Raw genomic sequence first — 23,917 nt, 5'->3', positions numbered from 1 at the left:
TATTTACAGAATAAGAGATTTCAAACACATTTTCTGCTATTTTTTTTTTTTTAAAGATTTTATTCATTTATTTGACAGAGAGAGCGAGAGAGCATAAGCAGGGGAAACAGTAGAGGGAGAGGGAGAAGCAGGCCCCCCGCCAAGCAGGGAGCCTGATGCAGGGCTCAATCCCAGGACCCCGGGATCATGACCTGAGCTGAAGGCAGATACTTAACCATCTGAGCCACCCAGGTGCTCTAGCTTTTTTTTTTAAAGCAAATTTTATGCTTCTGGCTATCAAAGACTAAATTCAGCCTGTTATATGAGTAAGCATTACTAAAAATGATTAGCCTCATCTCTGGAGAGGCCTATAAACCATATGACTAAGCAAGAACCAAAATGAGTGATTCTGGTTACACTTTTTTCTTATATATAAATTGCTAAAACACTCCTGTATATAATTTTCTTTTCTAAAGAATTTATATTCACAATGATTTACACACACACACACACACATATATATACACAGAGACATATTTAAGTACTTTTAATGTTTTTAATGTAAGGCACTAGTCTACATATTGCAGATTTTTACTTTTATTAAACTAAGCCTAAATTAAACTATGATTTCAAAATTAAGCCTTAAGCCAGGGCTGAAACAGAAAAAATATTGTATATAATATTACATATGATCATGTACCAATGAGAGCAGTACTGAAGTACTGCTTCTATACCTGAATGTGGTTTGCATCTGAATGGAGGCTTGTCCGACATGCCATACTTTTGTATGTCCAGCAATATTTCTAAGTGTTCCTGACATGTTTCGGTTCCACCATTCATTGATTTTGTGCAACAGTATGCTAAGCAAATGCTTAATGAAAAGTACATTGTAGAGATGATGGGCAAGGAGTAAAGAAAAAACAACGGAGACAGCATAAAAGTTATATAAGGATACAGCCTCACTTGTACTTACAATTATTTCAGTGTATAATTAGTTAGGCATATATTAACTGGTAGACTACTTGCTGATGATTATCGCCGAACTGTTAAGTGCTGAGAAGTGTCAAGATACCACACAGAGCTCAATTAATAATTAAAACCGAACGGGAATATAATTTGAGAAGTGTGTGATTTAAGCTTGGTTCTAGTAAAAGTATAACATAAAAATGGTATGCTGGGTGCCTGGGTGGCTTAGTCGGTTAAGCGACTGCCTTCAGCTCAGGTCATGATCCTGGAGTCCCGGGATCGAGTCCCGCATTGGGCTCCCTGCTCGGCAGGGAGTCTGCTTCTCCCTCTGACCCTCCCCCCTCTCATGTGCTCTCTCTCATTCTCTCTCAAATAAATAAAATCTTAAAAAAAAAAAAAAGGTATGCTATGAAGGATTACTGAGAAAGGGCAGTAAGTAAAAATAGCTTTTATATGCACTTGATTTACAATTTAGGAATATCTGATATCACTTAAAGGATAGAGCCTCTCAATTTACTCTAATTACAAGACGTTGCATATGATAAACATTGTTTATTATTATAAAACACCCCTTGTTATTCAATTCCTTTAAGTTTGGTGCCTTGGGAAATAATTGTCAGCGAAGTAGTAGTATGGACCATAGAATAACAGCATTATGATTAGAGGATGACATACAGATTCCTTTGGCAATTCGTCCCATATGAATATCTGATAAAAAAAAAAAAAATCAAAAACAAACCCCAAAAATTAAGAGGGAAGGGTCATGCTAAGCTAGTTAAGTCCTACATCTTAAATCTATTTAAAATCAAGTTTTTAAAACTTGTTTAGATATGACCTTACATGCAATGAAGACTAACTCATATGTATAGAAATCCTTTTTTTTTTTTTTTTTTTTTTAAGATTTTGTTTCTTTGACAGAGAGAGTGAGAGAGCACAAGCAGGGGGAACGGCAGAGGGAGAAGCAGGCTCCCCGCTGAGCAGGAAGCCCAATGCGGGGCTCGATCCTAGGACCCTGGGATCATGACCTGAGTCGAAGGCTAACGCTTAACGACTGAGCTACCCAGGCGCCCCTAGAAACCTTCTAAACATGAAAATATATCAACAATATTTGTGAACCAAGAAAATGAAAAACACAGAAGACTCTGAAGCTATTGTGGGGACAGCAGAAATTTCAGGTTCACAACTGAGAAATCAAATATTAAATTTTGGTTAAATATTAACATTTTAAAGCTTTGCTTATTTTTCTTTTAGAACGATAAAACTATACTTGGTGTTAGAAATTAACCTTTTACTATCTATAGGGTACAATTATGGAAAGCTTTACAAACTGTAACACCTCAAAACAGAATTCATTATGTACAAGTGAAAGAGAATATGAAAAGGAAACATAACAGAGATGCTAACTTTTTTTCCTCATTCCAAACACAGGGGACTCACTGATTCAGTTTTATTTGGCTTATATAAATGATCTTTTCAGGCCGCTTCTGAATTTTAAAAAGTGTAGGGGCTTAAAAAAAGATTTAAAAATCGAGCAAGTTAACTATTAATTTGAACATTGGGACAAAACAGATTTTATCGGACAGTCAGAACTACCTATCCTTGGCTGTTTTCAAGTGTTAAAGAGATTACGTGTCTATAAATATTAGTAAAAACCATGTAAATTAACAGACGATATTCTTTGTAAACTAGATAAAAAGTTATAGTTTATTTATCACCTACAATTATGTGAAAGGTAGTAGGTGCTATACTTTTTTTTTTTTTAAAGATTTTATTTATTTATTTGACAGAGAGACACAGTGAGAGAGGGAACACAAGCAGGGGGAGTGGGTGAGGGAGAAGCAGGCTCCCCACCAAGCAGGGAGCCCAAAGTGGGGCTTGATCCCAGGACCCTGGGATCATGACCTGAGCCGAAGGCAGACGCTTAATGACTGAGCCACCCAGGCGCCCTAGGTACTACAATTTCATCTCATATTTCATTTCAAGACTGAGTTCTTATTACAAATGAATAGAAGCATCTTCATGTGGCCAGAACTTAGGAAGACTGGAGAACTTTAGGATCCAAGCATGCTATAGTAATTTTGCAACCCCTCTGTTAAACAACCATGGTAGAATGGGGTCCTAGTATATAAACCTTAACTTTTCCCTCCTAGTTGCTTTAATTGATCTAGTGGGCCAGAAAGAAATCAGTTGACTTCTAAAACTACAAAATGTAAAAGCTAGAGACTTTATATTTAAGCTGATGAGGCAATTTAACATTTCACCTTATCTTAGCTACACCAACTAATGGAAGAGAGATACTAGAAAACAATACCTTTTTTGTTTCAAATTGTGCTTCTTCCTGACAGCATCCTCTACAGTCAGGATCGAGCTGAAGCAGGTTAAACTGTCCAAGAAGATCACAAGAGCTGCAGAGCAAGTTGCTGGAGAAGCCTAACTCTCTGCAAGCCTCTGATGAAAACTCTGCCCCGAATGCAGATACCTGAAAATAAACAAAATGAGAAATAAAACACTATTACATATTTATATTGGAAAGCAGTAATTCTTACATAAAATAGATTGAGGTAAGATGAATGAAATTACTTATGCAACCAATCAGAACAACCAGCAAAAGCAGGCTTTCAAAAATATCTGTTCTCTTCCCTTATCCATTCTCTCATGCATGTCTCAGTGAATATGGTATACCTTCATTTAAGGTCAATCCCTCTACTCGTGCTTTGGAGCTTACCTTCTGCCATTTCCACAGGGATTTAACTTAATTGGTAACTCAGTTCTTCAGTGTATTCAAACCTTACCGTTCTAATTGCTCTCCCCACATTCTGTCATTTCTGAATTGTTACTATAGTCTAGCTTCTGATCCTACCATTTAACTAAACTTGCCAAAAACCACTAAATGCAAAGGTATTCAAAACTGTTCTGGCTCCAGCTGTTCTTTCCATGGGCTTGTCCTCCTTAAGTGCTGCTGTTTCCCACTTCTATTTCTGGCTCTGTCTTTGCTTTACACATTTTCTATAGATGACTGCATCTTTCCCAAGGCTTCAAATACCCACTTATTTAAAACTCCTGAGTCTTTTACTTAAGCTCAAACTTCCAAAGCCAACAGCCTGCCTGACCTCATTTATATGTTCCAATGGCACTGCAAATTCAAAAACTCCAACAGTGAAACTTACCTTTTCTGCTTAAATCTATTCCTCCCAATGTACCCAATATCTTAGTAAAATGGCACCATTTTCCCGGGCCACTAGTTGCCCAGGTCAGTCATCCTAAATTCTACATTCTCTGCCTTCTTATAGGCAATTAATTAACAAGTTTTGACAATTCTGTTTCTTAAAGAGCTTTCAAATCATTTCTTGCCTCAGTGGCTTAAATGGTCACTGCCAGTCCTACCTTTCTTTACTTCTCCAATCCCACTCTACTTTTCAGCTGTAATGAATTCCTGGAAGAATAAAATTCCTACTCATACATTTGCTCATACTTTTCCTACATCCAAGGCTCCCTTTTCACCTTTTTAAATTTCTACTTATTTCCAAGAACCTGATCAGTATCAGTCTTCCAGGACGCCTTCTCTGGGAGGGGGGAGGGGGGGATCAGATCCTAACCTTTAGCCATAGTTCTTTTCAGATAAATAAATTTGTGCATAGTTCTAAGATAGCACCACTCGACACTGTACTATGTAAATGTAGAGTTGTCTGATTCCCTAGTACTGTGAACTCTTTTGAGGGCAAGCATTAAACTATTACTACTCTGTATTTAAAGCTAGTTCTCATCTGTGCTGAACAAATGAAAACTACAGCCTCAAGTAGCGGGAATTTCAGACTGTTTGCAATTGGTTGATCTTCTAGACCAAGGGTATGCAAACTTTATGTAGAGGGCCAGAGAGTAACTGTGTTAGGCTTTGTTGGCTAAATGGTTTCTGTTGCAACTACTCAACTCAGGTATGGCAGCACAAAAGCAGCATAGACAAAAATAAATGAGTGGGTGTCTTCCAATAAAACTTCACATAAACAGGGCCAGGTGGATTTGGCCCACCAGCTATAGTTTGTCAAACCTTCTTCTAGACAAACCAGGTAGATAAAAACACAAGTGCATTTGCCAATGTAAAAAAGGAGTGCTGGCATACACTCCCAAAATGCTGATCATCCCACTGGTCTTGTGCCAATCAACACCTTAATTTGATACGTTACACATCTTTCATCTTTTCTCAGTAATAATGTGGAATGTATGTAATATTCAAAATAGATCCCAGTGTTGTGGGAGGCACCTAAGACACGTATTACTGTACTAGTACTTTGAGTAATTTCTTGATTAGTAAAGCGATATGCTTGATCTATTTCACAGGTTAATCTGTATTTTCCAAAGATGGCCACACCAATATGTATACATCATCGCACATGGTGTTCTTACAATGTGACTGGCAGTCCTCTCGTGGGAAGTAGGAGGCTGTTTTCCCTCCCCTTGAATCTGGGCAGGGGCTTGTGACTGATTCTGATCAACAGAGTACAAAAGAAGGGATACTGTGTGGTTTTTGACAGTAGGTCATAAAAAAGGAAACAGCCTCTGAATGGCTAATGCTCCTACGTGCTGTGTCTTTGCCTCTCTCAGAACACTAAATTTTCGAACTTTGCCACCACGCTGTAAGGTAACCTAAATTAGAGGGACAACATGGAGGGGCCCATGTAGAGAGCAACTGAAGCCCCCAGCTGACAACCACCATCAATTAGTAGACATCTGAATAAAGAACTTCATATTTCAGACCTTTCAGCTGAGACATCATGGAACACACAACTCACCCTGCTGTGACCTGTCTGAATTGCTGACCCACAGAATCTAAAAGCAAAATAATTGTTTTATACCACTAAATTTTATGGTGATCAGTTTTGCAGCCATGGTAACTAAAACAGGCAATAAAAGTGAAATCACTTTGAAACCATGACCTGCTTAACAAATATAAGAAATTGTTATTGCCAAAGCATGTTTCAAAAAACAAAAATTTCAAATGAATGATCATGCAATCATACTATTTGATTTTATTCTGGCATTTATTGAGCACCTACTGACAGGTGGCATAAATATGCAAAACATGTGTTTTGGAGTCTGATGACATCTTGATTCAAATGCCAGCACAGAGCAACCTTACTTCTGAATTTCTGAATAGGAATAACTACCATTTATCTCACAAAGTTTTGAGGATTAAAGGAGAAAAAGTACAGGAATCATCTAATTTTTTACCCAGGACCCAGTGGGTACCTGATAGATGTTTGCATTATTCACTTTCCAGTACTCTTAAAAACCCTCAAGAGATACAAAACACTACTTATGTTTTAATTATTAGAGATGGGATAAAGGATAAGTGTGGTGGAGATACAAGGCTCACTTGAGTTTCATGAGTGAACTACTTCTTTCTAGCTCTTCTATCATTAGTTTTGCAGACTCAAGGCTCTGTGTTTTGGGGGGAGGGGGGGGCAGAGAGAGAGGGAGCCAGAGAATCTTAAGCAGGCTCCATGCCCAGCACGAGCCTGATGTGGGGCTCCATCTCACAACCCTGAGATAATGACCTGAGCCGAAATCCAGAGTAGGACCCTTAACCAACTGAGCCACCCAGGTGCCCCTCAAGGGTTTGAATCTAAGGATATCAGAACATATTTTTAAGTACTTCCCTAATAAATATCAATTGCTAAATAATATAGATGTTCAAAATTTTAATTTTTCCATGCAGTACTCATTTATTTTTCTGGTATTATTATTTCTTTGTAGATGAGGGTTGTTGGCGGAGAAACTGGATTAACCATATTGTAACAATACATTTTCAGGCAAAAGTCTGGTATAGATATACATTTTATTATACATACATGATTAGTTTTCTCTTAACTGGTCCTTAATCTCAGAAAACTCATAGGTTTCTCATGTAATTGTGAAGAGATTTCAAATCTGAGACTAAACCAAATAGATGGGTTCACATACGAACCCCATGAAAATGACTACCAGAAACACTGCCATGGCAGCAGGCTCTCACAAAGCACCAGATATTTCGCTAAGCACTTTACATCATTAATCCATTTAATCTTAACAACTCTATGAAATAGGTTTTTTTTTAAGTTTTTTAAAGATTTTATTTATTTGACAGAGACACAGCGAGAGAGGGAACACAAGCAGGGGGAGGGGCAGAGGGAGAAGCAGGCCTCCCACTGAGCAGGGATCCCAATGTGGGGCTCTATCCCAGGGCCCTGGGATCATGACCTGAGCCGAAGGCAGCCGCTCAGCCAACGGAGCCACCCAGGCCCCTATGAAATAGGTTTTACCCCCATTTTACAGAGAGGGAAATAGAGGCTTAAATAGGATAGTTAAGGTAATCTAAGACAACACAGCATAACGGATGGCAGTATCAAGATTCTAATCCTGATCAGCCCTCAAAACCCTTATTATTAACTATCGTATCTCACAGAATCCTTCATGCACCATTATCATATGTACCACTAAGAATAATAACAAAAACGCTGGCAATTATAATTGTGCAGCCCACTGTAATAAGATGGATGGAGGTTAACCTTGAAGGAGGATGAGGTGTTGTGTCTCAGAATCAAAGATACACAGTATCATTCTATACTGCTTTCAGTACAGTGCCTCTTTTTTTCCCCCAAGATTTTATTTATTTGTCAGAGAGAAAGAGAGAGAGCACAAGCAGGGGGAGCAGCAGGCAGAGGGAGAAGCAGGCTCCCCGCTGGGCAAGGAGCCTGATGTGGGACTAGATCCCAGGACCCTGGACCAGAGCCGAAGGCAGATACTTAACTGACTGGGCCACCCAGGCGTCCCCGTATAGTGCCTTTTTGAATGAAGAAATATTATGTATGAGCTGAATGAAGCCTTGAATGCCACTTAGTTCTGGGGTGCTCCAGAGAACAGCTCCCATAGGCCATACTAAGATATTACTTTTCTAATGCTAAAGCATACTCACAATGTATTTTCAGATTAAATTACTTTATATCCTCCCAGTTGTCACCTCATCGGAATGCTGAGAACTACGCATTGCTATTAACTTTAAATTAGGGCTACACAGCAGCACAGTGATAAAACTTGTCTAGTCTAAGGACTCAGAGGTGTAAATTAACAAAGTAGGAACTAAGTCCTCTATCCATCTTGGTAGCTCAACCTCAAGGTGCCAAGAAATTCTTCCCTCATTCCCTTCTTATTCACCTGTCAGGTTCCAAAGATTTGGCTTTTTTTTTTTTAAACCACTGCCAACAACTTATTCCACCTGGTCTTTTTCCCCTCCTTCAGACTAACAGTGAAATGCAGTTTTCTAACTCTTTAGTGTTTTTCCAACAATCCTTCATACTACCCTTTTCTTTCTCAAGGAATTTATTGCCTTATTTTCTTAAAAACACCACTCATTACCCAAGAAAGAGACAGAAATAAATGTTCAGGAAGTGAAAATAGTTCAACAAGGATGAACTGCTCAGGACTCTCTATTTTTGGAGTCATTTTGTATTTGTGGGAGCGAGTGGGGCTCATCACCAATCTGCACAAACTACAGATATCCTGAGGATTCTGATAGCAAGGAACAAACACAAGTGAACTACGAGGCCATTCACACCTCTGAGAGATTTTATTTTTTAAAGATTTTAATTATTTTTTTGTGTGCATGCATGAGCATAAGCAGGGGGAGGGGCGGCACAGAGGGAGAAGCAGACTCCCTGCTGAACAGGGAGTCCGACGCAGGACTGGATCCCAGACCCTGGGATCATGACCTGGGCCAAAGGAGGACACCTAACTGGCTGAGCCAACCAGGCACACCCCTGAGGGATTTTAGTGAACAAATACATATGAGGCACAATATATTAAAAAAAAACAAAAACAAAAAACAAAATAAGGTCTCTGTATTCCCTTTAGCTACATTCTTGGCACAGGAGTGGGGGAGTGGAGGGATACAAACACATACACAGAGGTATGGTGCTGTTAAGATTGTGGATCCGTGTAATACAGTGTAAGATATGATGATGGAATATACAAGGGAGAGAGTATATCTGACTTTGCATATCTGGAGGTGGTATGTAAATTAAGCTTTGGATTTTATCTAAATACTTTACTTTGGGCCTGGTGAGGGAGAACATGGTATGTGAGATATGTTAAAACAAATGACCCCAATTCTTCACCTTACCTTTTGGCTCTTGCAGTAGAGGTAGTTCTGGGAATTAAGCTGGCTAAACAAATAAGTATCAGGTGAAACAGGCCTTGTTAAGGAATGTTCAGGAGAACAGACTTCACCTTAAAAGCAACAGGGAACCACTGAAGAATTTTAATAATAAACTTCTAAAAAAGATGACTGTTGATGTACTGTAGAGATTGGATTAGAAAGGGAGAAAATGAGATATGGAACCCAGTTTAAGGAAGCTGTTGTGGGAATTCCAGGCAAACAAAAATGGTGGCCTAAATTTAGGTACTGCCTGTGGACACAGAATTAAGTGGACTGGCTTGGAGATTTTCAAGGGTTTAATGACTGATTGGATTCAGAGACTGAAAAAGAATTTTAAAATGACTACTTGCTGGCTTGGGCAATTGGGAAGCTGACAAAGCCAACCATTTAGGTTGAAGCTAGAAGAGTGATAGCTAGAAGAGTGAACCAGGAGGTTATTAATGCTAACGAAAGAGATGTTGGTGGCCTGAATGAGGGATTAACATTAAGTGCATGGATCTGAGAGATATTTAGGAAGTAAAATCAATAAGACTTGGTAATTGCCTGATGTGAGGTATGTTAAAAAAAAAAAAAAAGTCAAAGATGATTAACCGACTTTTTGACTTATGTGGACAGTCACGGTGGTAGATTATTTAATGGCCCTAAATTCCTTCTATCCTGGTATGCACATTTCTTTGCTGAGTTTGTCACTCCTCCTATACAGAGATGGAGTCTGTTTCTCCATCCCTGAAATCTAGGTTGGTCCTGTGATTTGCTTTGACAAAAATCGTGAGGTGGAAGTGGTATCTGTGATTTTCAAGGCTAGGCTTCAGGAAGCATTGCAGCTTTTGCTCTTTAGGAGCGCTGCTCTGAGACTGCCATGAAAAGAAGTCGGGCTAGAGGATGAGAGGTCACACGGAGGAGAACCAAGTCACCCTTGTTGACAGCACCAACTAAGAATGAAGCCATCTTGGATCTTTCAGTTCAGGGGACCTACTAGCTCAGTGCAGCTCCGTACATGACCCAGAGGAAATCAACAGAGGAACTGCACAGCAGACCCACAAAATTATGAGAAATTGTTATTTCAAGCCACCAAATTTTGGGGTGGTTACACAACATAGATATTTAAAGACAGAGAAATCAGGAGAAGTCAACATGAAATGTTACTCCTTATCTCTGTATGGTGGTGGACTCTAATTATTGAAGATTGGCAAAGAAAAAAAAAGGAGAAAACCTCCAGTAGAAAGTTTAGAGAGGGCTCTTTCAGTAATTTCTAAAGGGCCCCAAATGCCTGCATAACAGAATACTATGATACTAATTAGAGAAGTTAAAAATCCACCTTTAAGGTATGGTTGCAAACAAACAAACAAACAAACAAACAAAACCGGGCAGGAACTTCAAACTCTTTGAGGAAAGAAAAGCACGGGCTGTTTATGGATGTCTTCGGTATAGGCCCTAACTTCCTCAAACCTTGCTTAAGTCAATGAAACCAGGTCTCCTAGGAGAAAACTTTTCAGCTGGCTCAGTAATGAAAATACCTGAAGAATTAATCTGATTAATGAAACGTGTAAAATCTCCCGCAGTGCCTAGAAAAAAAGAAGTTATTCATAAGGCAAAACATGGATCGCAAGCTTCTTAGGAGGAATCAACCAATATTAAGTTGTACATGAATGAATAGAAAAATAAGACCAAATTAGTCCTTCCCCATTCAAAGATTAAGAACGCGTCTGTTGTGTTAAGAACTAATTTAAAAAGTTGGTTAACACTGCCCGATTTTAAACGAGATGAAGGCTATCATTTTAGAAAATGGATTTCAAAAAAAAAAATTATGCTTTAGCATAGAGTAGCTCCTTTTATTGCAACAAGGTTGTTTAAAACCACAAATGGCACTGAAATGCACCCAGCAGCACGTGAATAACAGAGCTCGGAGATAAAGAATTAGAGACCACTAACAACTGAGAGAAAAAAGTAAACAGGAAGTGTACCCCAGACCAAAGACTTGGGGGCTTTCTTCTAAGATTCAGGGAGCCTTATCACAAAGAACGGTAGTTCCTTGTATTCTGCCCGTTTAAAAACAATCTTCATTCCTTTCTAAGATTCATTGCCTCTTCCCCTCCCCCCCGCCCAATGTGTGGTTTACAGGTTGTTTTTAGCTGGAACTCTGCAAAATGTAAGTACTACTCAAGATATTCTGAAGTCAGGAGAAAGAACCGCTAGAAATCCGGGGCGGGAAAGGAAAAGCATCAAACGAGGAATGAAGCCACGTAGCATTCCGGCCGCAGCAGTCGCTAAGGAAGCCCAGTCCTCCCAGCCTCTCCAAGTGTGGCTACCATGCAGGGTCGAATGTTTCGTATTCCTCAGCGCAACATTCCCCACTCGCCCTGGGCTGCCGCGGAGATGATCTCCACTCACCGTTTGAAGTACAGCAGCCAAGAGCAATCGCAGCCCAAACGCCAGCGGGAGCAACCCACCCGGCCCAGCCGCCATCGCTACCATCTTTCGTAGGTTTCCGACTGCCCGGAGGACCCCTCAACTAGGGGCGTCCACTCCAGAGCCTGATCCAAAACAGGATGTTAAAGGTCGTTGTCATCAAGTCTCTTACTCTGCAGAGACAGGTATTACCTAAGGGTATGTTGAAACTTAAAGGTGGTCAAATATCTTTATATTTGACATAAATATAAAGTCGCTGGGTCCTTTCGAAACCCCTATCAGGCATTTTCCTAAACTCCCCAAATCTGTGCCGCTCTGAGCCCCTTCCTTTTATTCACGACATTTCGTCCAGCCACCAAGAAGCCGCGCCTTCGCCGGCTTCAGCCCGCCTTCTCCAAGTTTACCCAATCGAATGCCGCTTTGGTTGACACCCACGGCAAAGGAAACCAACCGTAACACGAACCAAGAGTGAGGCTCCGTGTTTCTTCGGTCCAATAGGCACAACAGAACGAAAGCAGAGGGTGGAGCCTCTGGTTGCCGAGCAGCGTACGTGGATGCGTGCGCGTGGGGGTGGCGGGGGATGGGCAGGGGGCGGAGCCGAGGGCGGCGCAGCCGCAGCCGCAGCGCTGGTGGAGGAGCGCGCGGCCGCGAGCAAAGGAGGGAGGGAAGGAAGGAAGAGAAGGAGGCGGGCAGGCGGGCGCGGGGTCGGGGACTGAGGCAGTAGAGAGGCGAGAGCCCGGCAGCCGCTTCGCACTGTGTTTGCTGCGCGGGCTTTTGGAGGGGGCGGCCGTTGAGTCGGTCCAGGAGAAGCGGGCACCGGCGGCGTTGGTGCTGGCGCCTGGGGGCGGGGGAGTGGGGAGGCGAGAAGGGGGGTCGCTGCGGTGGTTCTCTCGCTGTCGCGCTCTCCTTGCCTTTCTCTCGGCTCGGTGGGCTCCCCCCGGCGTCTCACTCGCTTCCGGGGCCCCGCTCCCCGCCCCCCGCGGTATGTCTTGATCCCGAGCAGCGGGTTTCATGGGGCTCCTTAGGATTATGATGCCGCCCAAGTTGCAGCTGCTGGCGGTGGTGGCCTTCGTAGTGGGGATGCTCTTCTTGGAGAACCAAATCCAGAAATTGGAGGAGTCCCGATTGAAGCTAGGTAAGGAGCAGAGCCACTCCGGGGTGAGTGGTGTGGAAGGGGCCGGGCCGAGGAGGCATTGCGACCGGAGTAAATGGGCTATCGTCTAACCTGCGGTCTGGCTCGGGGGCAAGAGGGTGAAAGAGCTTGCATCGAGAGCTGGGACTGGGGGCATCGAAAACACAAGCTCCAAGAATGGTGTGAATTAAGCTTGAGGGACGTGCTGGGCTCGCGAGGTCACCGGGCAGAGGTTGCTAAGGTGGGCTTTCCCGTGCCTAAGGGTTACCAGAAGTAGGCATTTCCACCGGCGAGACGGCAAGAGAAGACCGAATTCGGTGGGGAGCGGGAACTGCTAGAGGAGGCAGGAACGCTTAGCCTTGTGTGTTTCCTTGAGTCTACGGAAAGCCCTGGCAGTGTCAGTCGAGGGGTATTCTAATTTTAGGTGTGGGTACCTGGAGGCACATCTTTTGGGGACGGGGAGCTTCATGAAGGGATAGATGCCCGGAAATGGAGGGAGATACTGGGAATGATGGTAAGAGAAATACACTGTAGTGAGTTGCACTCTTGTGCTGGGGGCAGCAAGGGACCACACAACTGATGGGAGAAAGAGGCTGCCAAGGTAGGACAGGAAAGCAAATAAAAAGCTTCAGCGTGGTACTGAAAGGAGGCATCGAGGCATTTAAGTACTTTTTTTTAGTGGAGCTAAATTTTATTAATATTGTGGGTTTACGAAGAGGAATGTTTGCGTCTGTGGCCCCCGGCAATATTGATGTGCATTTAGGAGAGAAGGGAACGCTGAAGGGGAATTATAGTGAGATTTAAGTTGGTGGAAGGAAAAGTAAGATTATGCAATAAATAAACCATATGCTTAAGTACCTTAAGGAGTTAACAGTGCTTACTTTAATGAGAGAAGGGGTCTGAAGTATATAATGTTGGAGTCTGAAGTTGTGAAAGACCAGAAAAATGCAGATAATAGGTGCTTTCAGATTAGTAGGGAACTTTGGCATTTGGGAGGATTTTGGGGTGGGGGAGGGAGTGTTAAAAGAATGCGATACATTTTGATTTAAAAATGTACATGGCATTTAAAAATCAGCTCGAGGCTGTAATTTGAATATGGAAAAGTAATGTGAAGTGTGTTTGTGTATATTCTTTCACCTCAGTATTGTTTTAAATACTTTTTGAGAAGCAAGCAATAAAATACCATCAGCAAAATCATTTAGACTAAGTAACAGCTAGATTCTGCTGTGCGTGATAATTAACATTACGGAAAAATGTATTAGTAAATAATTGTAGTATTAGAAGGATAGCTGCCTATTTGCAGTTTTGGCAGACTTTGCAAAAAGCCTTAGAAACATTTTAAAGATCAGTCTATCAAAGAGTATCAAATAAATCTAATTGAAGTGCAGCTAAAGTTGAAGGAGGAGCTAAGGATAATTCCATTCCTCAACTCTAGGGTAAAACTTACCCTGTACAGTTTTGAAGAGATATCAAATTTATTTACCATGACTTTATTAATTATGTGTCTTGTGTGATGGAAGAATTATTCACCTTAAACATCGAATGTTGGCCAATACACGTTTCCTTTTTTGTTTGGATCCACTTAGCATTCGGGGTCATTTTTCTGGCCTCTTTAATGATCCAACTTTACAGAAAAAAAATGACTCCTTTTAGAGAAATTTGAAAGTTATATTAAACATAAGATTCGTATTTCTTCTTTGTTGTATCGCTATTTATATTTCTTGAGCACGTTTCAGTGGCTAGGATAACTTAAATTTTTATTTTCTTTTTTTGCCTCAGATTTTTTTTCATAACACTTGAGAGTGGTTTCCATAGACACAAACTAATTGTTCTTCAAAAGAGGATTATCTTAACATGTAGAAAGCCACAGGTAGAAAATAATGTGTTTTTTTCCCCATGATTTTTTACAAGAAACCTTTAAATTCTATCAGAAATAGTAAATATAGATCAAATCACATACTCAAAAATGAGCCAAGAAAAGGAGCTCAAATACAAAACACTTGAAGGACTAATAATGCTCTGGAGCTGCAAAAATATGGCAAGTAAAATGTTTAACTTTATGTCAGCAGTCTCGATTTCTTAAAAAGTCTTACAAAAGACAGTACTAAAACAGATGTTCCCAGTTAGTAATCTTACTTAGGGAAGGAAGGCAGAAGAAGGCATAGTTTGACAATCAGACTCTGTACTAGGCACTTCCATATGCGATATTCTTATGTGATCTTCCAAGAACACCACAGAAAGCTATTTTTACAAATGCAGGAATAGGCTCAAAGGTTGTATAACTTGACCACATAACTAATAGTGGCGGAGTCAGGATTGGAACCCAGGTATGTGTGATTCCAAATCATGTGCTTCTTTAATTATACCAGGCTGCTTGGACTTTATATTGACATTACACTAAGATTTAGCAGTTTGAATAGAATTTTTAAACGGTAATATCAATGTTTAATTGCACTTATTGCTAAGAATGAATATAATTCTGGGAAAATCTTAATTTCTGACTCAAAGAAATTGGTTTAGTGTAATGGCTGCTCCTTGTTTATATCCAAATAATGAACATAATTATTTTACCCAATGAAACGACTGAAATAGGTTATTTCTGTTGTAGGAAAGAAAAAGGATGCAGTTGTTTTCTGTAAGTGTAAAGCTTTCTGTAAGCTTATGCATAAGTTACAAAATTTACACAGTCACATCTATCAATTTAGGCAAGTAGGTTTCTTCTGTTATTTGAGAAGACTGTCCCCAACCAAGATTATGTACATTCTCTATATTTTGTTATAGTATCTTATAATTTTATTATATATAGATATATTTATTATATATCTTAGAATTTTTATTTTTTACATTTAGTTCATTAAAGCATTCATATATTTATAGAGATTTATTATAGTTTCTTCCAGTGAATAGCAACTTATGGCAAATAATATACTAATAAATCATTTTCCACTGTATGTTACAGTTCTTTTTTCATATATTACAATTCCTTTTTTCATATATTAAATTTTCCTATGTTTTTGATTGATTTTGGACTCCATTTTTTCTACTAATTACAGATTCTCTAAACTTGCAGGACCTCTATATAGGCTTCAAGACATCCATGAATTCCCTGAAATTATATACATAGCTTTCATCAGATTTGCAAAGGCATATGTGATCCCTTTAATGGTAGGAAACACTGACTTGCAGTAGATGGTTTGTATTTAATGAAGCACGTTTTTTATTTCTTTTTTTTAATATTAATATATTATAACATGCAGCTTGAGAGTTACATTTAGGATACAAACACATTAGTTATGAAAATGTTCTCTGGGGTGTTATGTTGAAAAACTTCATTTTATTAAAATGTATACTTAATTTTTCTAATGGAAGGTATGGAGTCAATGAAAACTGTTACTTAGCTTACTACTTAGCCGTTAGAATTGTATATCAGAATTTGTTGCTTTTACAAAGTAGTTTTTTTCTGAATCTCAAGAGACACCTGTTGCTAATGCTAAGATGGAATAGTGCAATGAAAGCTTTGTTACATAAATGTAATAATTAATATGCTTGATTATTTTATTTTCTATAGGGTCTAAGGATTTAAAATAATATTTGCTGTTCAAATGCTTCTAACACCACCCCTACATGAGTCTGTGAATAGCTTAGGACATAATCTTTTAAATGAGGACAGTAACTCAGAATGGACTATTTAGTCCTCTTCACTGGTGAAAATTATGTTACTCTCTCTGTTCTTAAAATCCTCCTAAACTAATGAACTAACTCCAGGACTAAGGTTGAGACTGAACTTTGGAATTTGGTAGTATTTAAAGTGCCTGAAATGATGCAAGAGTATATGCAATGTTGCCAAGAATGATAGATTTCTCTACTTCTGAAATTGTTTGAAAAATGCACAGGAGCTACTGTTTAGAAGACTTTGGATTAATTGGAATGCAGTTATTCTAGAATTGCTAATTAGTGCCTCACTTATGAGTCCTGGATAGGGTGTCTAGTGCCATGGAGTAGTCACTAGAAACAAATTGGTCTCAATTAAGGTAATCCCGAGATGTCTGTCTCCCACTCTGTGAAGACTTCTAATAGCTTTTTGGCACCTAGTGGAGTTGAAATAATAGTGAATATTCAAACACTGCACTCCAGAAGACCACTTTTGAGGGATGTTCTTATAGATATCTGGACTTGACAGTCACTATAGCCTAATTATTTACAATTATCTACCCACCTACTAGTAACTGTGTTTAGCTACTCTACCTTTCTGCCTATTAACAATAGATTATCTGCCTGTTGGATCACTTGTGCACCTGATCCAGTTTCCTAACCTACAAGGCATGGTTCCAGAAGTTTTCCTTCATTCTCCTATAATCATTACTTCTCTTTCTGCTTGGGTATTCTCACTAGCATATGAACATGCTATTATTTCTCCCACCCAAAAACCAAAGCAATACTTTGTCTTTTTTTTCATTGAAGCAATACTTTGTCTTGACTGCCCTTTTTTCAGACAACCTCTGTTCCATATTTTGGCTTCCCTTTGCAGTAAAACTAAAAACTTGTCTAGTTTTGCTGACTCTTAATTGTCAAATTCCACAGTAATTTCCCTAAATCCTGTGGTCAATTTTTGATCTTTATTTTATTTGACGTATCAGCGGAATTTGACACAATTGCTCATGTCCTCTTTTTTGGTAGGTTTTCTTTTCCTTGCTTCCAAGATACCATACTCTTGGTTTTCTTCCCACCTCATTGGTGGTTACTTCTCCAAATCCTGTGTTAGGTTCTCCTTTTCTCCTCAACCTCTTAGCATAAGCATAACCCAGGGCTCAGTTCTTGGAACTCTTATCAATTTACTCTCCCTTAGTGGGTGATTTATATGCTGACAACTTCCAAATATATATTTCTAATTCAGGCCTATTTCCTAGGAATTTGGCTGCCCACTAGAGTTTGTCTTTGAGTAGTTAATAGACATCTTGAGCTCATGGTGTCCAAAATGGATCTTCTGATCTCTCTCTCCAGTGCCTTATTCAACCTGAATCCATTTTATCTTTGACCTTCCCTATCCTCAGTTGATGGCAGCTCTATCCTTTCAGTCACCAGGGTTTTACTTGACTTCTTTTTTCATACTCTGCATCTAATCTGTCAGAAAAAGCTTGTTAGATTTACCTTCAAATATTTCTAGAATATGACTACTATTCAACAGTTGCACTGTTATCACCCTAATTCAGGATGCCATCATCTTTTCCCTGGATTACTGCCATGTCTTAACTAGTTTGCTTCCACAGTTGCTTTTCTACAGACTATTCTTAATATAACAGCTAGAGCGATCCTTCTAAGATGTAAATCAAATCATGTCACTCTGCATAAAACTCTTTGGAAGCTTCCTGAGTTAGAGTGAAACTAGCTGCTTTTAAAACAAAGCCCCCAATTTTATTGGCTAAACATGGCAAATGACTTTTTTTTCCATTCACATATTAGGTGATCATTTTGGTGGATGGTTTTCTTCTACATGGGTGATTGATTCAGGGTCTTGGGTACCTCCTGCCATATAGGGTATGAAAAGGGTGAGGAGGCCCCCCTTTCTAAACTTTTTTGGCCTCTTTTATCCTCAGTTTATTGATGAAGACTTCACTATATGCAAGGGGGGAGGTTGGGAAATGGGGTTTTTATCTGGCAGTTACTTATCAGTACAACTGTGTATTATGGAAGGGGGCAGCATATATTTGAATTTTTGAATCTCTGCATAAATCCTAAAATTTATTTAGATTTGTTTTATGCCTCAGCTATAAACTGTCTCAGTAAGTGTTCTGTGTGAACATGAAAAATGTGTATTCTGTTGTTATAGGGTGGAGTATGCAGTACATGTCGATTAGGTCTAGTTGGTTGGTAAAGTTGTTCTTCTATATCCTTGATTTTCTTCCTGCCTACTTGTTCCATCAATTATAGAGAGAGGGGTTTTGAAATCTCTGATAATAATTGTGACTTTGTCTATTTTTGCTTGAAGCTGTTACTTTTTGCTTCATGTATTTTGAAGTACTATGATTAGGTGCATAAATGTGTAGGAATGTCATGTCTTCTTGACTAACCCCTTTTTCATTATGAAATGACCCTTTTTATCATTGGTAATATTCTTTTCTCTGAAACCTACTTGGTCTGATTAGCCACTTTAGTTTTCTTTTGATTAGTGTTAGCATGATAGATGTTTTCCCACTCTTTGATGTTAACCTGTTTGTCTTTTTATTTAAAGTGGATTTCTTGTTGGCAGCATGTAGTTGGGGCTTGCATCCAGTTTCATAATCCCCCTTGTAAATGGTGGTGTTTAGAACACTTATTGTTAATGTAATTATTGATATGGTTGGGTTTAAATATGTGCATTACTATTTGTTTCCTATTTGTTCCATCTGTTCCTTGTTTCCCCTTTTCTCTTTTTCTGGCTTCTTTATGATTGTTTTGTTATTCCATTTTATCTCATTTGTTGACTTATTAGTGGTGCACTTTTTTGTGATTTTTTTTTTTAGTGATTGCTTTAGGGTTTATGGTATACATTATACTATGTCATATGTAAGAACCTTAATTATACTTTCATTTCCTCTCCCTTAGCTTTTTGCTATTGTTATTATAGATCTTATTTTTTTTTTAATTTATTTATTAGAGAGAGAGAGAGTGAGAGAGAGAGCGCAAGAGGGGGTAGGGCTAGAGGGAGAAGCAGACTCCCCGCCAAGCAGGGAGCCCGATGTGGGACTCGATCCTGGGACTCCGGGATCATGACCTGAGCCGAAGGCAGTCGCTTAACCAACTGAGCCACCCAGGCGCCCTATAGATCTTATTTTTACATGTAGGTTCTATAACACATTGTTATTTTAAACAGTTATCTTTTAAAGAGATTAAGAATTCTTGTTTTATATTTACTCATCCATTTTCCATTCCCAATGCTCTTCATACCTTTGTGTAGATGCAGGTTTTCATCTGGTACTATTTTCCTTAATCCTGAAGGATTTCTTTTAAAATTGGTTATACTGGGGTGCCTGGGTGGCTCAGTCTGTTAAGGGTCTGCCTTTGGCTCAGGTCATGATCCCAGGGTCTTAGGATCGAGCCCTGCATTGGGCTCCCAGCTCAGTGGGGAGCCTACTTCTCCTTTTTCCTCTGCCTTTCCCCACTGCTCATTCTCTCTCTCAAATAAATAAAATCGTTAAAAAAATAAAATTAGTTACAGTTAGTCTACTGGTGATGCATTTTTTTTTTTCCACTTTTGTATGTCTGAAAAAGTCTCTACTTTAGATATTTTTGCTGGGTATAGAATTCTAGGTTAATATATATTTTTTCTTTCAGTACTTTACAGATGTTGCTCTGTTGTCTTTTGGCTTATGTTGTTTCTTATGAGGCTACATCATTATTACCTTTGTTCAGCTGTACATAATATCCTTTATTATTTTGACTGCTTTTAAGACTTTCACTAGGTTTTAAGTTAACTGAAATGGACCTTGCTGTTTTACTAACAGCATGTTTTAGTATGTATGTTATTTTAATTAATTAATATTTAATTAATGTTGATACAGTATATTGCCTTTGTTCAGCTGTACATAATACCCTTTATTCTTTTGACTGCTTTTAAGACTTTCACTAGGTTTTAAGTTAACTAAAATGGACCTGGCTGTTTTACTAACATACATGTTTTAGTATGTATGTTATTTTAATTAATATTGTTGATACAGTATATGTGTTATTTTGGTTAATAGTAACTTTTAAAAGATATGAATTAAGAAAATTTAGCTGCACAGTGTAAACATCATAACTGAAATCCTACTGCAAAAATGAATTTTTATTTGGTCTTCAGTAAAGAGAGTTGTAAACTCGACCCTCTTTTTGTTCTTCAGAAAAGAGCTTAGTGGTTAATTAGGGCTGTCTATGGTTCTTTCAATTTCTAAGATGTGATGTAAAAGGACAATATCTTAAGTGATAAATATAATATTTTGAATATAGGGAGGAATGTTGGAGCTTTGAGCAAATTGAGTTATTGAATTAAAATCGATAGAAATCCTCCTTCAGCCTTGCATTTGACTTAGTTGTTTTAGCTTTGTCCATATCATACTGAAACTAGTTCAGCAGTTGGTTTTGACGTGAAGATTGTTGATCAAATACAACTGAGAAATTTGTGATTATTTTGTATTTAGATTTTAGGAAGCTGCCTCTAATTGCCAGCATTTTTTATTTCACCATAGTATTTTTTTTTTTTAAATAAAATACAGCCATCTCCAATAAAATGTTGCATGTTCCCTGTGTGTTATACATCTCTGGCAGAAAGCCAGTTTAACTGAATTGTTTCCTCCATAGAAGAGCTGATTAGAAAAACTGGCTTGACATGATCTTAAGGTATATTTTAGGTATATTTTTCATTTTGTTAAATAGGATAGAATAAAAACCATCATTGTCCTCTAGAACATAAATTTTTTTATCTTCCCTTCATGTTTTGAAGATTAAAACAAAAGAAGCGAACACCCTTCTAATGATATTTTAGTGTCTCAAAATAGCTTTCTAAGCAAGGAAAATTAGGGGTATGTGTGACTTTTGCTCCTGAACCTGGGAGTTGTTCGTGAAGTCTCTCTCTGATTTGGGATGAACCCATCCAGGAGTGTCTGATTGGTGAGATACCGTTATGCACCCTTTCTGTTTTGTCCTAGGTTAGAACTCTGACTAATTAAGCCTGTGACCAGCTACAGCTAGTCTTCCTCATGACCACGCTGACTTCCCTTTGATTTTTTTTTTTTTTTACTTGATTTGAATCTCTTCCTTCTTTACCACTGGTCCCATGTTTCTTCAGTGGTTTTCTGCTTTTCCCACCAGTGGCAAGCCATCATGATCTGTGAACCTTCATCTATAACAGACAATAATAACTAACACTTGTTGAATACTTACTGTAAACTAGGCATATTTTAAGTGTTTTATATGTATAACTTCATTTAATATAAATGTTGCTTATTTCTGCTGTCCTCAGAGAGTGGGAAGATAAAATGATCCTCAAATGATGTAATGAATGTGAAAACGTTTGTAAACTATAAAAACTACAATTAAAAAACTGTAATTATAAGTTATTAATAGTGATGATAATATATTTATCTTTTTGTTGCTGTTGTCTTTTTGGTTTAATGTAGTTTTGAGTTTATGTTTTTTTGCTGCTGTAGGCTTTGTCCAATGCTCTACCTCATAGGATTACACTTGTCTTACAAGTGTTTAGATAAATCAAATGATATTACATGAGTTAAACTTTTGACATTCAGATTAACTATTTCTTTCCTCTCTTAGGAAGTAGTAAAAAATCACTGGCAGTTCATATTATTATTTGCTCCTAAAGATAGACATCTATTTACTTTCATAAAAGTTACAGAAAAGTCTTGGCTCTTTAACGTGACTGAAGTTCCTTCACTCTTGCCTACTAATCTTTGCCAACTTGGCAGTTTAAGGATAGATTTTTATAAAATGCACGTTAAATTTGAATTGTGACAAGGGAATTTCTGTGTGTGTGTGTGTGTGTGTGTGTATGTAAAATAGTTTCTTAGCTTCCAAATAATTTTTTTAAAGCGTTGATAGTCAAATTAGTGGAGGAAGAAAGAACCCAAGCCTATTTCTCCATTATGGAAAAAGTTTTATGTGATAGTTCCTTTATTGTCAATTTTCCCACAGTGATTCATTGTCATATTCTCAAATAGAGGGGAAAAATGTATTCTGTATCCTTTATTTTAATTGGGGAATTTCAACTTTTTCTTTTTTATTTGAATATGGAATAGATTGTATTGTAGGCTTAATGCTGAGATCATGAGAATCCTAAAGAACATAATTCTTGAATCTTACACAGCATCAGAGACTTTTCAACTACAATTAAATATAATGCTTACTTCAGCTTCTGAGGTAAATTTTGGAGAAATAGCATCATTGCTGCCTTTTATTTAAGGAGTCAGGGAAACAATCCATACTTGCATTTGGTTTACACAATAAAAGTGAAGTGGAAAGGTCTTATTAGTTAGTATTAGTAATAACAAAGACAGTTTGGGAAAATCGTAAGAATTGAGGTTATATAAGGTTGTAGCATAAATGCTTTGTGATACTGCTCTTCTTGCTATGATATTATGGGCTCTGACTGTGATTTAAGGTTTTTACTGTCTACCCATTAAGGGTAGACAGAATTTAAGACCACATTGTTGATTATTTAGAAAAAAATTATGGTAAGTAAGTTATCTTTCTATTTGGTTTTTAATTTAAGAAAATCTGATAAAATAGTTTATAACTTATTCATATAGCCGTGCTAGCTAAGAAAAATTAGACTAAGTTGACATTTCTAAGCTACAGTTTTCAAATATGATTTAAAATTAGTATTGTTAGATTAACATTAAAGGATAAAAATAAATTGCGAAAGCTTAAAGATAGTTTTGAGGAGAGCTGTTGCCTTAATTTTTTTTTTTTTAACCATTCCTCTGGTTGTTCATAGTATAGTACATACAGTTTCACATACTTGGTGTAATATACTGATTCATTTTATAGTCCAAGCAGTAGCTACCTAATTATCTTGCCTGGTGATGAAGATATTCTTGAATAAATAAAGTGATGCACAAAAGTCATATAATGTTTTGTTTTAGACTAGGGTCATGATCAAATATATTAACTTATGATTTATAAAATTGAAATTACTGATTTAATAAGTAGTAATACCTATAGTAATAGTCTTCTTTCTATATTAGAACAGCATTAATAACAGGTAAAATCCTGGTTACTAAGAGCACATGCACCATTAGACATAAGAAGTGGGAGCTCTTTTCAAGGGAGGAACAGAAGAAGGCAGGAAAAGTACAACAGTCTAGGTTAAGTTAGTATAATGAAGCTATCTTCCTTAAAAGCTTCTGAGAACAGTTCTGAAGAAAGTAATGCAGTTATGGTATGCTTATAAGATAATAGGACCCCAAATAATACTCTTTTTCAAAGTAGTTACCTTGAGAAAGTTATACATTAAAAATAATGTGGTTGCCAAAAATATTTTGGAACTGTGTAGAATTTGGTGTTAGAAGTTTTAAAACTACACAAGATCAATTTTATTTCCTTATAGACATAGCTTAAAATTATAATTTAAAAACTTGAATTATAAAAGTAATTATGGATTATTTGGAAAAAGGGGAAAGAAAAGGTAATCTTTGTTTTGCATACTAACAAGCCCATTATTCTTTGCAAGTTTCTTTCATGTAGGTTTCTTGGATAAAAGTGATTATAATATTTTA

At 38.0% G+C, this 23,917-nt stretch overlaps 2 protein-coding genes across 3 annotated transcripts in view; one reads left to right on the top strand and one right to left on the bottom strand.

Annotated features, from left to right (window-relative positions):
- SELENOF (selenoprotein F) overlaps positions 1 to 11,820 on the bottom strand; it is a 55,445-nt gene extending 43,625 nt beyond the window's left edge. The window contains exons 1-2 of the mRNA XM_035018118.1: positions 11,525 to 11,820; positions 3,257 to 3,424 (exon numbers count right to left, since the gene is read on the bottom strand). Of these exons, the coding sequence (XP_034874009.1) occupies positions 3,257 to 3,424; positions 11,525 to 11,608 (252 nt within the window). The 5' untranslated portion in view covers positions 11,609 to 11,820. The remainder of the gene's footprint in view (positions 1 to 3,256; positions 3,425 to 11,524) is intronic.
- Positions 11,821 to 12,219: 399 nt separating this feature from the next.
- Positions 12,220 to 23,917, top strand: part of HS2ST1 (heparan sulfate 2-O-sulfotransferase 1) — a 169,887-nt gene continuing 158,189 nt past the window's right edge. Inside the window, exon 1 of one of the 2 annotated variants that reach the window (XM_035018116.1) lies at positions 12,220 to 12,677. In XM_035018116.1, coding sequence (XP_034874007.1) covers positions 12,554 to 12,677 — 124 coding nt within the window. In that variant the 5' untranslated portion in view covers positions 12,220 to 12,553. The remainder of the gene's footprint in view (positions 12,678 to 23,917) is intronic. The other variant, XM_035018117.1, reaches the window with a different exon arrangement.

Source organism: Mirounga leonina, unplaced genomic scaffold (genome assembly GCF_011800145.1).
Source record: "Mirounga leonina isolate KUSES-001 unplaced genomic scaffold, KU_Mleo_1.0 Mir_173, whole genome shotgun sequence".
Classification (NCBI taxonomy): Eukaryota; Metazoa; Chordata; class Mammalia; order Carnivora; family Phocidae; genus Mirounga; species Mirounga leonina.
Note: the sequence above shows the minus strand (reverse complement) of the source record. Positions and strands in the feature narration are given on the sequence as shown.